A 15,454-nucleotide genomic window follows, 5' to 3' on the forward strand; every position below is an offset into this window, starting at 1 on the left:
GACTGGCTGTCTGGGGGAATGGCTGACTGGCTGTCTGGGGGAATGGCTGACTGGCTGTCTGGGGGAATGGCTGGCTGGCTGTCTGGGGGAATGGCTGGCTGGCTGTCTGGGGGAATGGCTGGCTGGCTGGCTGGGTGACCAGGTGGGGGACTGACTGACTGACTGGCTGGGTGACTGTCTGACTGGCTGGCTGGCTGGGGGACTGTCTGACTGGCTGGCTGGCTGGGGGACTGACTGGCTGGCTGGGGGAATGACTGCCTGGCTGGGGGAATGACTGGCTGGCTGGGGGACTGACTGACTGACTGGCTGGGGGACTGACTGACTGACTGGCTGGCTGGGACTGACTGACTGACTGGCTGGGGGACTGACTGACTGGCTGGCTGGGGGACTGACTGGCTGGCTGGGGGACTGACTGACTGGCTGGCTGGGGGACTGACTGACTGGCTGGCTGGGGGACTGACTGACTGGCTGGCTGGGGAACTGACTGACTGGCTGGCTGGGGGACTGACTGACTGGCTGGCTGGACTGACTGGCTGGCTGGGTGGACTGACTGACTGGCTGGCTGGGGGACTGACTGACTGGCTGGCTGGGGGACTGACTGCCTGGCTGGCTGGCTGGGTGACTGGCTGGCTGGGGGAATGGCTGACTGGCTGGCTGGGGGAATGGCTGACTGGCTGTCTGGGGGAATGGCTGGCTGGCTGTCTGGGGGAATGGCTGGCTGGCTGTCTGGGGGAATGGCTGGCTGGCTGGCTGTCTGGGGGAATGGCTGGCTGGCTGGCTGGGTGACCAGGTGGGAGACTGACTGACTGGCTGGCTGGGGGACCGACTGACTGACTGGCTGGGTGACTGTCTGACTGGCTGGCTGGCTGGGGGACTGACTGGCTGGCTGGGGGAATGACTGGCTGGCTGGGGGAATGACTGGCTGGCTGGGGGACTGACTGACTGACTGGCTGGGGGACTGGCTGGGGGACTGACTGGCTGGCTGGCTGGGGGACTGACTGACTGGCTGGCTGGGGGACTGACTGGCTGGCTGGCTGGGGGACTGACTGGCTGGCTGGCTGGGGGACTGACTGGCTGGCTGGCTGGCTGACTGACTGGCTGGCTGGCTGGTTGGCTGGGGGACTGACTGGCTGGGGGACTGACTAACTGACTGGCTGGGTGACTGACTGACTGGCTAGGGGACTGACTGCCTGGCTGGCTGGCTGGGTGACTGACTGGCTGGCTGGGGGAATGGCTGACTGGCTGGCTGGGGGAATGGCTGACTGGCTGGCTGGGGGAATGGCTGACTGGCTGGCTGGGGGAATGGCTGACTGGCTGGCTGGGGGAATGGCTGACTGGCTGTCTGGGGGAATGGCTGGCTGGCTGGCTGGGGGAATGGCTGGCTGGCTGTCTGGGGGAATGGCTGGCTGGCTGGCTGGCTGGGTGACCAGGTGGGGGACTGACTGACTGACTGGCTGGGTGACTGTCTGACTGGCTGGCTGGCTGGGGGACTGACTGGCTGGCTGGGGGAATGACTGCCTGGCTGGGGGAATGACTGGCTGGCTGGGGGACTGACTGACTGACTGGCTGGGGGACTGACTGACTGGCTGGCTGGGGGACTGACTGACTGGCTGGCTGGGGGACTGACTGACTGGCTGGCTGGGGGACTGACTGACTGGCTGGCTAGGGAACTGACTGACTGGCTGGCTGGACTGACTGGCTGGCTGGGTGGACTGACTGACTGGCTGGCTGGGGGATTGACTGGCTGGGGGACTGACTGGCTGACTGACTGACTGGCTGGCTGGGGGACTGACTGCCTGGCTGGCTGGCTGGGTGACTGGCTGGCTGGCTGGGGGAATGGCTGACTGGCTGGCTGGGGGAATGGCTGACTGGCTGGCTGGGGGAATGGCTGACTGGCTGTCTGGGGGAATGGCTGGCTGGCTGTCTGGGGGAATGGCTGGCTGGCTGTCTGGGGGAATGGCTGGCTGGCTGGCTGGGTGACCAGGTGGGGGACTGACTGAATGGCTGGCTGGGGGACCGACTGACTGACTGGCTGGGTGACTGTCTGACTGGCTGGCTGGCTGGGGGACTGACTGGCTGGCTGGGGGAATGACTGGCTGGCTGGGGGAATGAATGGCTGGCTGGGGGAATGAATGGCTGGCTGGCTGGGGGACTGGCTGGGGGACTGACTGACTGGCTGGCTGGGGGACCGACTGACTGACTGGCTGACTGTCTGACTGGCTGGCTGGCTGGGGGACTGACTGGCTGGCTGGGGGAATGACTGGCTGGCTGGGGGACTGACTGACTGACTGGCTGGGGGACTGGCTGGGGGACTGACTGACTGACTGACTGGCTGGGGGACTGACTGACTGACTGACTGGCTGGGGGACTGACTGACTGACTGGCTGGGGGACTGACTGACTGACTGGCTGGGGGACTGACTGACTGACTGGCTAGGGGACTGACTGACTGGCTGGCTGGGGGACTGACTGACTGGCTGGCTGGGGGACTGACTGACTGGCTGGCTGGGGGACTGACTGACTGGCTGGCTGGGGGACTGACTGACTGGCTGGCTGGGGGACTGACTGGCTGGCTGGCTGGCTGGGGGACTGACTGGCTGGCTGGCTGCCTGGGGGACTGACTGGCTGGCTGGCTGCCTGGGGGACTGACTGACTGGCTGGCTGGCTGGAGGACTGACTGGCTGGCTGGCTGGCTGGGGGACTGACTGGCTGGCTGGCTGGCTGGGGGACTGACTGGCTGGCTGGCTGGCTGGGGGACTGACTGGCTGGCTGGATGGCTGGGGAACTGACTGCTGACTAGTTGGGTGACTGACTGCTGACTTGACAGCTGGCCGGCTGGGGGACTGACTGACTGGCTATTTGATCGGCTGGCAGGCCGGGACATTGGAGCCCTCCTGTGGACACTAACGGTAATGCCCTCTATGAGCAGAGACCTGGAGCCCTATGTATCAAGCCAATGGTTTTCATAAACCTCTCCTCTGGGATCCCCAGACGCTTCACAAATTTGGTTGTATCCCTGCACCAGCTCACCTGATTACCCTAGTCGCGGGGTGACAGCTAGCCTGATTACCCTAGTCGCGGGGAGACAGCTAGCCTGATTACCCTAGTCGCGGGGAGACAGCTAGCCTGATTACCCTAGTCGCGGGGTGACAGCTAGCCTGATTACCCTAGTCGCGGGGAGACAGCTAGCCTGATTACCCTAGTCGCGGGGAGACAGCTAGCCTGATTACCCTAGTCGCGGGGAGACAGCTAGCCTGATTACCCTAGTCGCGGGGAGACAGCTAGCCTGATTACCCTAGTCGCGGGGTGACAGCTAGCCTGATTACCCTAGTCGCGGGGTGACAGCTAGCCTGATTACCCTAGTCGCGGGGAGACAGCTAGCATGATTACCCTAGTCGCGGGGTGACAGCTAGCCTGATTACCCTAGTCGCGGGGTGACAGCTAGCCTGATTACCCTAGTCGCGGGGAGACAGCTAGCCTGATTACCCTAGTCGCGGGGAGACAGCTAGCCTGATTACCCTAGTCGCGGGGAGACAGCTAGCCTGATTACCCTAGTCGCGGGGTGACAGCTAGCCTGATTACCCTAGTCGCGGGGTGACAGCTAGCCTGATTACCCTAGTCGCGGGGTGACAGCTAGCCTGATTACCCTAGTCGCGGGGTGACAGCTAGCCTGATTACCCTAGTCGCGGGGTGACAGCTAGCCTGATTACCCTAGTCGCGGGGTGACAGCTAGCCTGATTACCCTAGTCGCGGGGAGACAGCTAGCCTGATTACCCTAGTCGCGGGGAGACAGCTAGCCTGATTACCCTAGTCGCGGGGTGACAGCTAGCCTGATTACCCTAGTCGCGGGGAGACAGCTAGCATGATTACCCTAGTCGCGGGGAGACAGCTAGCATGATTACCCTAGTCGCGGGGTGACAGCTAGCCTGATTACCCTAGTCGCGGGGTGACAGCTAGCATGATTACCCTAGTCGCGGGGTGACAGCTAGCATGATTACCCTAGTCGCGGGGTGACAGCTAGCCTGATTACCCTAGTCGCGGGGAGACAGCTAGCCTGATTACCCTAGTCGCGGGGAGACAGCTAGCCTGATTACCCTAGTCGCGGGGTGACAGCTAGCCTGATTACCCTAGTCGCGGGGTGACAGCTAGCCTGATTACCCTAGTCGCGGGGAGACAGCTAGCCTGATTACCCTAGTCGCGGGGTGACAGCTAGCCTGATTACCCTAGTCGCGGGGAGACAGCTAGCCTGATTACCCTAGTCGCGGGGAGACAGCTAGCCTGATTACCCTAGTCGCGGGGAGACAGCTAGCCTGATTACCCTAGTCGCGGGGAGACAGCTAGCCTGATTACCCTAGTCGCGGGGAGACAGCTAGCCTGATTACCCTAGTCGCGGGGAGACAGCTAGCCTGATTACCCTAGTCGCGGGGAGACAGCTAGCCTGATTACCCTAGTCGCGGGGAGACAGCTAGCCTGATTACCCTAGTCGCGGGGAGACAGCTAGCCTGATTACCCTAGTCGCGGGGTGACAGCTAGCCTGATTACCCTAGTCGCGGGGTGACAGCTAGCCTGAGATTACCCTAGTCGCGGGGTGACAGCTAGCCTGATTACCCTAGTCGCGGGGAGACAGCTAGCCTGATTACCCTAGTCGCGGGGAGACAGCTAGCCTGATTACCCTAGTCGCGGGGTGACAGCTAGCCTGATTACCCTAGTCGCGGGATGACAGCTAGCCTGATTACCCTAGTCGCGGGGTGACAGCTAGCCTGATTACCCTAGTCGCGGGGTGACAGCTAGCCTGATTACCCTAGTCGCGGGGTGACAGCTAGCCTGATTACCCTAGTCGCGGGGTGACAGCTAGCCTGGTTACCCTAGTCGCGGGGTGACAGCTAGCCTGGTTACCCTAGTCGCGGGGTGACAGCTAGCCTGATTACCCTAGTCGCGGGGTGACAGCTAGCCTGATTACCCTAGTCGCGGGGTGACAGCTAGCCTGATTACCCTAGTCGCGGGGTGACAGCTAGCCTGATTACCCTAGTCGCGGGGAGACAGCTAGCCTGATTACCCTAGTCGCGGGGAGACAGCTAGCCTGATTACCCTAGTCGCGGGGTGACAGCTAGCCTGATTACCCTAGTCGCGGGGTGACAGCTAGCCTGATTACCCTAGTCGCGGGGTGACAGCTAGCCTGATTACCCTAGTCGCGGGGTGACAGCTAGCCTGATTACCCTAGTCGCGGGGTGACAGCTAGCCTGATTACCCTAGTCGCGGGGAGACAGCTAGCCTGATTACCCTAGTCGCGGGGAGACAGCTAGCCTGATTACCCTAGTCGCGGGGAGACAGCTAGCCTGATTACCCTAGTCGCGGGGTGACAGCTAGCATGATTACCCTACTCACGGGGTGACAGCTAGCATGATTACCCTAGTCACGGGGTGACAGCTAGCCTGATTACCCTAGTCGCGGGGTGACAGCTAGCATGATTACCCTACTCGCGGGGTGACAGCTAGCCTGATTACCCTAGTCGCGGGGTGACAGCTAGCCTGATTACCCTAGTCGCGGGGTGACAGCTAGCCTGATTACCCTAGTCGCGGGGTGACAGCTAGCCTGATTACCCTAGTCACGGGGTGACAGCTAGCCTGATTACCCTAGTCGCGGGGTGACAGCTAGCATGATTACCCTACTCACGGGGTGACAGCTAGCCTGATTACCCTAGTCGCGGGGTGACAGCTAGCCTGATTACCCTAGTCGCGGGGTGACAGCTAGCCTGATTACCCTAGTCGCGGGGTGACAGCTAGCCTGATTACCCTAGTCACGGGGTGACAGCTAGCCTGAATACCCAAGTCAGTGTGACAGCTAACCTGAATACCCTAGTCACAGGGTGACAGCTAGCCTGATTACCCTAGTCACGGGGTGACAGCTAGCCTGATTACCCTAGTCACGGGGTGACAGCTAGCCTGAATACCCAAGTCACAGGGTGACAGCTAGCCTGATTGCCCTAGTCACGGGGTGAAAGCTAGCTTCTAGATCTAGATATCTAGTCTTATTTATTATGATCTAGGATCAGGTCCCCTCCCTGTCCATCTAGTCTTATTCATTATGATCTAGGATCAGGCCCCCCTTTCTATCTAGTCTTATTTATTATGATCTAGGATCAGGTCCAGCCCTGTCCATCTAGTCTTATTTATTATGATCTAGGATCAGGTCACCCCCCCCTGTCCATCTAGTCTTATTTATTATGATCTAGGATCAGGTCCCCCCCCTGTCCATCTAGTCTTATTTATTATGATCTAGGATCAGGTCCATCTAGTCTTATTTATTATGATCTAGGATCAGGTCCATCTAGTCTTATTTATTATGATCTAGGATCAGGTCCCCCCCCTGTCCATCTAGTCTTATTTATTATGATCTAGGATCAGGTCCATCTAGTCTTATTTATTATGATCTAGGATCAGGTCCATCTAGTCTTATTTATTATGATCTAGGATCAGGTCCCCCCCCTGTCCATCTAGTCTTATTTATTATGATCTAGGATCAGGTCCATCTAGTCTTATTTATTATGATCTAGGATCAGGTCCATCTAGTCTTATTTATTATGATCTAGGATCAGGTCCCCCCCATGTCCATCTAGTCTTATTTATTATGATCTAGGATCAGGTCCATCTAGTCTTATTTATTATGATCTAGGATCAGGTCCATCTAGTCTTATTTATTATGATCTAGGATCAGGTCCATCTAGTCTTATTTATTATGATCTAGGATCAGGTCCATCTAGTCTTATTTATTATGATCTAGGATCAGGTCCCCCCCCTATCCATCTAGTCTTATTTATTATGATCTAGGATCAGGTCCCCCCCCCCTGTCCATCTAGTCTTATTTATTTTGATCTAGGATCAGGTCCATCTAGTCTTATTTATTTTGATCTAGAATCAGGTCCATCTAGTCTTATCTATTATGATCTAGGATCAGGTCCATCTAGTCTTATCTATTATGATCTAGGATCAGGTCCCCCCCCCTGTCCATCTAGTCTTATTTATTATGATCTAGGATCAGGTCCCCCCCTGTCTATCTAGTCTTATTTATTATGATCTAGGATCAGCCCCCCCCCCCCCCCCCCCCGTCCCGTCCATCTAGTCTTATTTATTATGATCTAGGATCAGGTCCATCTAGTCTTATTTATTATGATCTAGGATCAGGTCCATCTAGTCTTATTTATTTTGATCTAGGATCAGGTCCATCTAGTCTTATTTATTTTGATCTAGGATCAGGTCCATCTAGTCTTATCTATTATGATCTAAAAGGGGAAACTAGATCAACACTCCTAGTCTGAGACGCTTTGTGAATATGGGCCCCGAGTCCTATCTAAAATCTGCTCGAGCTCAGTTTCAGTCTCTCTCTTCCTCATGTGATCCACCAGTTAGCATACGAGAGGGAGAGACAGAGAGACAGAAAGACACAGAGACAAAATATAAAACAATTAGAGAGTGCCATTTCCCCAAAAGTGAAACCCCTATTCAAGGTTTCAAAGACCTCTCTGATCAGGCTACCAGTCCTGTTGGGGGAGGACGCAGAGAGCTGTGGGTTGGCAGCGCACTACATTGCTGCCTGCCATAAGATGAGGGACAGTGTCTGACAGACCAATCAACCTGCACATGTCCTCTACTGTATGTTTATTGTTATTGTTGAATGTGTTGGTTATTTTGACCCTTGGTTATTGTTGTTACTGTTGTCCCGTTGACAATTTTGATTCTTATTTTTATATTGTAAATATCCAAAGTAAGCTTTGGAAATATGTACATTGTTACGTCATGCCAATAAAGCAAATTTAATTGAAAAAAAATGTAATTCACAGAGAGAGAGAGACAGAGAGAGACACACGGAGAGAGAGAGACAGACAGAGAAACACAGAGACAGAGAGACAAGGAGAGACAGAGAGAGAGGGACACGGAGAGAGACACACGGAGAGACAGACAGACAGAGAAACACAGAGACAGAGAGACAAGGAGAGACAGAGAGAGAGGGACACGGAGAGAGACACACGGAGAGACAGACAGACAGAGAAACACAGAGACAGAGAGACAAGGAGAGACAGAGAGAGAGGGACACGGAGAGAGACACACGGAGAGACAGACAGACAGAGAAACACAGAGACAGAGAGACAAGGAGAGACAGAGAGAGAGAGACAAGGAGAGACAGAGAGAAAGATACAAGGAGAGTCAGAGAGAGAGGGGCACGGAGAGTCAGAGAGAGAGGGGCACGGAGAGTCAGAGAGAGAGGGGCACGGAGAGACAGAGACACGGAGAGAGAGAGAGAGACAGACACAGAGAGACAGAGAGAGACGGCGAGACAGAGAGAGACAGACACAGAGAGACACGGAGAGAGAGTGACACAGAGAGAGAGAAAGACAGACACGGAGAGAAAGACAGACACACAGAGAGAGACAGACACGGAGAAAGAGAGAGTCAGAGAGAGTAAAATATACTCACTGAAAGTTGACTTTGTCCACTTGGAATCGCGTCTCGAATATCCCTGAAGTTAACACTCTGCATCGTAGCAGGTCCTGGTCTGTGGGAGTGTAGTCTCCTTGTCTTACTGAGTCAATTCTGTCCAGGAAACTGCAGAGACACACACACCATTATCATTCACCTTAACCCATATAACAACTATCATTCACCTCATTCCATATAACAACTATCATTCACCTCATTCCATATAACAACTATCATTCACCTCATTCCATATAACAACTATCATTCACCTCATTCCATTTAACAACTATCATTCACCTCATTCCATTTAACAACTATCATTCACCTCATTCCATTTAACAACTATCATTCACCTCATTCCATATAACAACTATCATTCACCTCATTCCATTTAACAACTATCATTCACCTCATTCCATTTAACAACTATCATTCACCTCATTCCATATAACAACTATCATTCACCTCATTCCATATAACAACTATCATTCACGTCATTCCATATAAACCACAACAGTCATTTCAACAGAGATATCACATTGTTCTGCAAGGTTTATAGGGACCAGCATCACATCTGGTTTATAGGGACCAGCATCACATCTGGTTTATAGGGACCAGCATCACATCTAGTTTATAGGGAACAGCATCACATCTGGTTTATAGGGACCAGCATCACATCTGGTTTATAGGGACCAGCATCACATCTAGTTTATAGGGACCAGCATCACATCTGGTTTATAGGGACCAGCATCACATCTGGTTTATAGGGACCAGCATCACATCTAGTTTATAGGGACCAGCATCACATATGGTTTATAGGGACCAGAATCTCATCTGGTTTATAGGGACCAGCATCACATCTGGTTTATAGGGACCAGCATCTCATCTGGTTTATAGGGACCAGCATCACATCTGGTTTATAGGGACCAGCATCACATCTGGTTTATAGGGACCAGCATCGCATCTGGTTTATAGGGACCAGCATCGCATATGGTTTATAGGGACCAGCATCACATCTGATTTATAGGGACCAGCATCACATCTGGTTTATAGGGACCAGCATCGCATCTAGTTTATAGGGACCAGCATCGCATCTAGTTTATAGGGACCAGCATCGCATCTGGTTTATAGGGACCAGCATCTCATCTGGTTTATAGGGACCAGCATCACATCTAGTTTATAGGGACCATTATCACATCTGGTATATCGGTACCAGCATCACATCTGGTTTATAGGGACCAGCATCACATCTGGTTTATAGGGACCAGCATCACATCTTGTTTATAGGGACCAGCATCACATCTGGTTTATAGGGACCAGCATCACATCTGGTTTATAGGGACCAGCATCACATCTGGTTTATAGGGACCAGCGTCTCATCTGATTTATAGGGACCAGCGTCTCATCTGATTTATAGGGACCAGCGTCTCATCTGGTTTATAGGGACCAGCGTCACATCTGGTTTATAGGGACCAGCGTCACATCTGGTTTATAGGGACCAGCGTCACATCTGGTTTATAGGGACCAGCGTCACATCTGGTTTATAGGGACCAGCGTCACATCTGGTTTATAGGGACCAGCGTCACATCTGGTTTATAGGGACCAGCATCACATCTGGTTTATAGGGACCAGCATCACATATGGTTTATAGGGACCAGAATCGCATCTAGTTTATAGGGACCAGCATCACATCTAGTTTATAGGAACCAGCATCACATCTGGTTTACAGGGACCAGCATCACATCTGGTTTATAGGGACCAGCATCACATCTAGTTTATAGGGACCAGCATCACATCTAGTTTATAGGGACCAGCATCACATCTGGTTTATAGGGACCAGCATCACATCTAGTTTATAGGGACCAGCATCACATCTGGTTTATAGGGACCAGCATCACATCTGGTTTATAGGGACCAGCATCACATCTGGTTTATAGGGACCAGCATCACATATGGTTTATAGGGACCAGCATCGCATCTAGTTTATAGGGACCAGCATCACATCTAGTTTATAGGAACCAGCATCACATCTGGTTTATAGGGACCAGCATCACATCTAGTTTATAGGGACCAGCATCACATCTAGTTTATAGGGACCAGCATCACATCTGGTTTATAGGGACCAGCATCACATCTAGTTTATAGGGACCAGCATCACATCTGGTTTATAGGGACCAGCATCACATCTGGTTTATAGGGACCAGCATCACATCTGGTTTATAGGGACCAGCATCACATCTGGTTTACAGGGACCAGCATCACATCTGGTTTATAGGGACCAGCATCACATCTAGTTTATAGGGACCAGCATCACATCTGGTTTATAGGGACCAGCATCACATCTAGTTTATAGGGACCAGCATCACATCTGGTTTATAGGGACCAGCATCACATCTAGTTTATAGGGACCAGCATCACATCTGGTATATAGGGACCAGCATCACATCTAATTTATAGGGACCAGCGTCACATCTGGTTTATAGGGACCAGCGTCACATCTGGTTTATAGGGACCAGCGTCACATCTGGTTTATAGGGACCAGCGTCACATCTGGTTTATAGGGACCAGCGTCTCATCTGGTTTATAGGGACCAGCGTCTCATCTGGTTTATAGGGACCAGCGTCTCATCTGGTTTATAGGAACCAGCGTCTCATCTGGTTTATAGGGACCAGCGTCTCATCTGGTTTATAGGGACCAGCGTCGCATCTGGTTTATAGGGACCAGCGTCGCATATGGTTTATAGGGACCAGCGTCGCATCTGGTTTATAGGGACCAGCATCGCATCTGGTTTATAGGGACCAGCATCGCATCTAGTTTATAGGGACCAGCATCACATCTAGTTTATAGGGACCAGCATCACATCTGGTTTATAGGGACCAGCATCACATCTGGTTTATAGGGACCAGCATCACATCTGGTTTATAGGGACCAGCATCACATCTGGTTTATAGGGACCAGCATCACATCTAGTTTATAGGGACCAGCATCACATCTGGTTTATAGGGACCAGCATCACATCTAGTTTATAGGGACCAGCATCACATCTGGTATATAGGGACCAGCATCACATCTAGTTTATAGGGACCAGCATCACATCTAGTTTATAGGGACCAGCATCACATCTGGTTTATAGGGACCAGCATCACATCTAGTTTATAGGGACCAGCATCTCATCTGGTTTATAGGGACCAGCATCACATCTAGTTTATAGGGACCAGCATCACATCTAGTTTATAGGGACCAGCATCACATCTGGTTTATAGGGACCAGCATCACATCTGGTTTATAGGGACCAGCATCACATCTAGTTTATAGGGACCAGCATCACATCTAGTTTATAGGGACCAGCATCACATCTAGTTTATAGGGACCAGCATCACATCTAGTTTATAGGGACCAGCATCACATCTGGTTTATAGGGACCAGCATCACATCTAGTTTACAGGGACCAGCATCACATCTGGTTTATAGGGACCAGCATCACATCTGGTTTATAGGGACCAGCATCACATCTGGTTTATAGGGACCAGCATCACATCTAGTTTATAGGGACCAGCATCACATCTGGTTTATAGGGACCAGCATCACATCTGGTTTATAGGGACCAGCATCACATCTAGTTTACAGGGACCAGCATCAGTTAAACTACAGTACTGAAGTAAGCAGTGGAATCAGTGTTTCTAGACCAGAACCCTGGACTCTTGTGTCTGGGTGGCTAAAGCAGGGCTGTGTCGGTACCGGTCGTTGCCACCAGAGGGCAGACCTGTTCAGGCTGTAGGGTTATTTCTGTCTATCTAGATGGGGTGATTACATAAAATGGTTATTGTGGATGGAGGTTAGCTGTTGATGATCTTACTGCTGATATAGTACATCTCTGTGTGTCTCACAAAGTTTCCAGTATAGATCATAATGAATATATGGACAGGGGGTACCTGATCCTAGATCAGCACAGAGCTGTGGATAATGAAGACCTGATCCTAGATCAGCCCAGTGCAATGGATAATGAAAACCTGATCCTAGATCAGCACAGAGCTGTGGATAATGAAGACCTGATCCAAGATCAGCCCAGAGCTGTGGATAAGGAATACCTGATCCTAGATCAGCCCAGAGCTGTGGATAATGAAGACCTGATCCTAGATCAGCCCAGAGCTGTGGATAATGAAGACCTGATCCTAGATCAGCCCAGAGCAGTGGATGATGAAGACCTGATCCTAGATCAGCCCAGAGCTGTGGATAATGAAGCCTTGATCCTAGATCAGCACAGAGCTGTGGATAATGAAGACCTGATCCTAGATCAGCAGAGCTGTGGATAATGAAGACCCTGATCCTAGATCAGCAGAGCGCTGTGGATAATGAAGACCTGATCCTAGATCAGCCCAGAGCTGTGGATAATGAAGACCTGATCCTAGATCAGCCCAGAGCAGTGGATAATGAAGACCTGATCCTAGATCAGCCCAGAGCTGTGGATAATGAAGACCTGATCCTAGATAAGCCCAGTGCAATGGATAATGAAGACCTGATCCTAGTTCAGCACAACTACTATGAGATGCTTTATGAATACAGGCCCAGCAAGAAAAACCCTTCTACTGATGTAGTGTGTAGATATAGACCCAGACCCTGACAAACTATAGATATAGACCTGACCCTGTCCTACTATAGATATAGACCAAACCTACTATAGATATAGACCAGACCCTGACCTACTATAGATATAGACCAGATCTACTATAGATACAGACCAGACCTACTATAGATATAGACCAGACCCTGACCTACTATAGATATAGACCTGACCTACTATAGATATAGACCAGACCTCCTATAGATATAGACCAGACCCTGACCTACTATAGATATAGACCAGACCCTGACCTACTATAGATATAGACCAGACCCAGACCTACTATAGATATAGACCAGACCTACTATAGATATAGACCAGACCTACTATAGATATAGACCAGACCCTGACCTACTATAGATATAGACCAGACCTACTATTGATATAGACCAGACCCTGTCCTACTATAGATATAGACCATACCTACTATAGATATAGACCAGATCTACTATAGATATAGACCAGACCCTGACCTACTATAGATATAGACCTGTCCTACTATAGGTATAGACCAGACCTACTATAGATATAGACCAGACCTACTATAGATATAGACCAGATCTACTATAGATATAGACCTGACCTACTATAGATATAGACCTGACCTACTATAGATATAGACCTGACCTACTATAGATATAGACCTGACCTACTATAGATATAGACCATACCATGTCCTACTATAGATATAGACCAGACCTACTATAGATATAGACCAGACCTACTATAGATATAGACCAGACCCTGACCTACTATAGATATAGACCTGACCTACTATAGATATAGACCAGACCTACTATAGATATAGCCAATACCATGTCCTACTATAGATATAGACCAGACCCTGTCCTACTATAGATATAGATCAGACCTACTATAGATATAGACGAGACCTACTATAGCTATAGACCAGACCCGGTCCTACTAAAGATATAGACCCTGTCCTACTATAGATCTAGACCAAACCTACTATAGATATAGACCAGACCCTGACCTACTGTAGATATAGACAGGCCTACTATAGATATAGACCAGACCCTGTTCTACTATAGATATAGACCAGACCTACTATAGATATAGACCAGACCATGTCCTACTATAGATATAGACCAGACCCTGTTCTACTATAGATATAGACCAAACCCTGACCTACTATAGATATAGACCATACCATGTCCTACTATAGATATAGACCAGACCCTGTTCTACTATAGATATAGACCAGACCCTGACCTACTATAGATATAGACCATACCCTGTCCTACTATAGATATAGACCAGACCCTGTCCTACTATGGATATAGACCAGACCCTGACCTACTATAGATATAGACCAGACCTACTATAGATATAGATACAGACCCTGACCTACTATAGATATAGACCAGACCCTGACCTACTATAGATATAGACCAGACGCTGACCTACTATAGATATAGACCAGACCTACTATAGATATAGACCAGACCCTGACCTACTATAGATATAGACCAGACCCTGACCTACTATAGATATAGACCAGACCCTGACCTACTATAGATATAGACCAGACCCTGACCTACTATAGATATAGACCAGACCTACTATAGATATAGACCAGACCTACTATGGATATAGACCAGACCCTGACCTACTATAGATATAGACCAGACCTACTATAGATATAGACCAGACCCTGACCTACTATAGATATAGACCAGACCTACTATAGATATAGACCAGACCCTGACCTACTATAGATATAGACCAGACCCTGACCTACTATAGATATAGACCAGACCTACTATAGATATAGACCAGACCTACTATAGATATAGACCAGACCTACTATAGATATAGACCAGACCCTGACCTACTAAAGATATAGACCAGATCTACTATAGATATAGACCAGACCTACTATAGATATAGACCAGACCTACTATAGATATAGACCAGACCTACTATAGATATAGACCAGACCTACTATAGATATAGACCAGACCTACTATCGATATAGACCAGACCCTGACCTACTATAGATATAGACCAGACCTACTATAGATATAGACCTGACCTACTATAGATATAGACCAGATCTACTATAGATATAGACCAGACCTACTATAGATATAGACCTGACCTACTATAGATATAGACCAGATCTACTATAGATATAGACCAGACCTACTATGTCCTACTATAGATATAGACCAGACCTACTATAGATATAGACCAGACCTACTATAGATATAGACCAGACCTACTATAGATATAGACCAGACCTACTATAGATATAGACCAGACCTACTATAGATATAGACCAGACCTACTATAGATATAGACCAGACCTACTATAGATATAGACCAGAACAAGACCT

At 50.2% G+C, this 15,454-nt stretch overlaps 1 protein-coding gene across 2 annotated transcripts in view; it reads right to left on the reverse strand.

Moving 5' to 3' along the window:
* LOC129823564 (guanine nucleotide-binding protein G(olf) subunit alpha) overlaps window positions 1–15,454 on the reverse strand; it is a 175,307-nt gene that overhangs the window by 44,110 nt on the left and 115,743 nt on the right. For both annotated transcript variants that reach the window (XM_055882393.1, XM_055882394.1), the window contains exon 6: window positions 8,471–8,599. In XM_055882393.1, the coding sequence (XP_055738368.1) occupies window positions 8,471–8,599 (129 nt within the window). The remainder of the gene's footprint in view (window positions 1–8,470; window positions 8,600–15,454) is intronic.

The sequence above is a fragment of the Salvelinus fontinalis genome, chromosome 26, assembly GCF_029448725.1.
Source record: "Salvelinus fontinalis isolate EN_2023a chromosome 26, ASM2944872v1, whole genome shotgun sequence".
NCBI lineage: Eukaryota > Metazoa > Chordata > Actinopteri > Salmoniformes > Salmonidae > Salvelinus > Salvelinus fontinalis.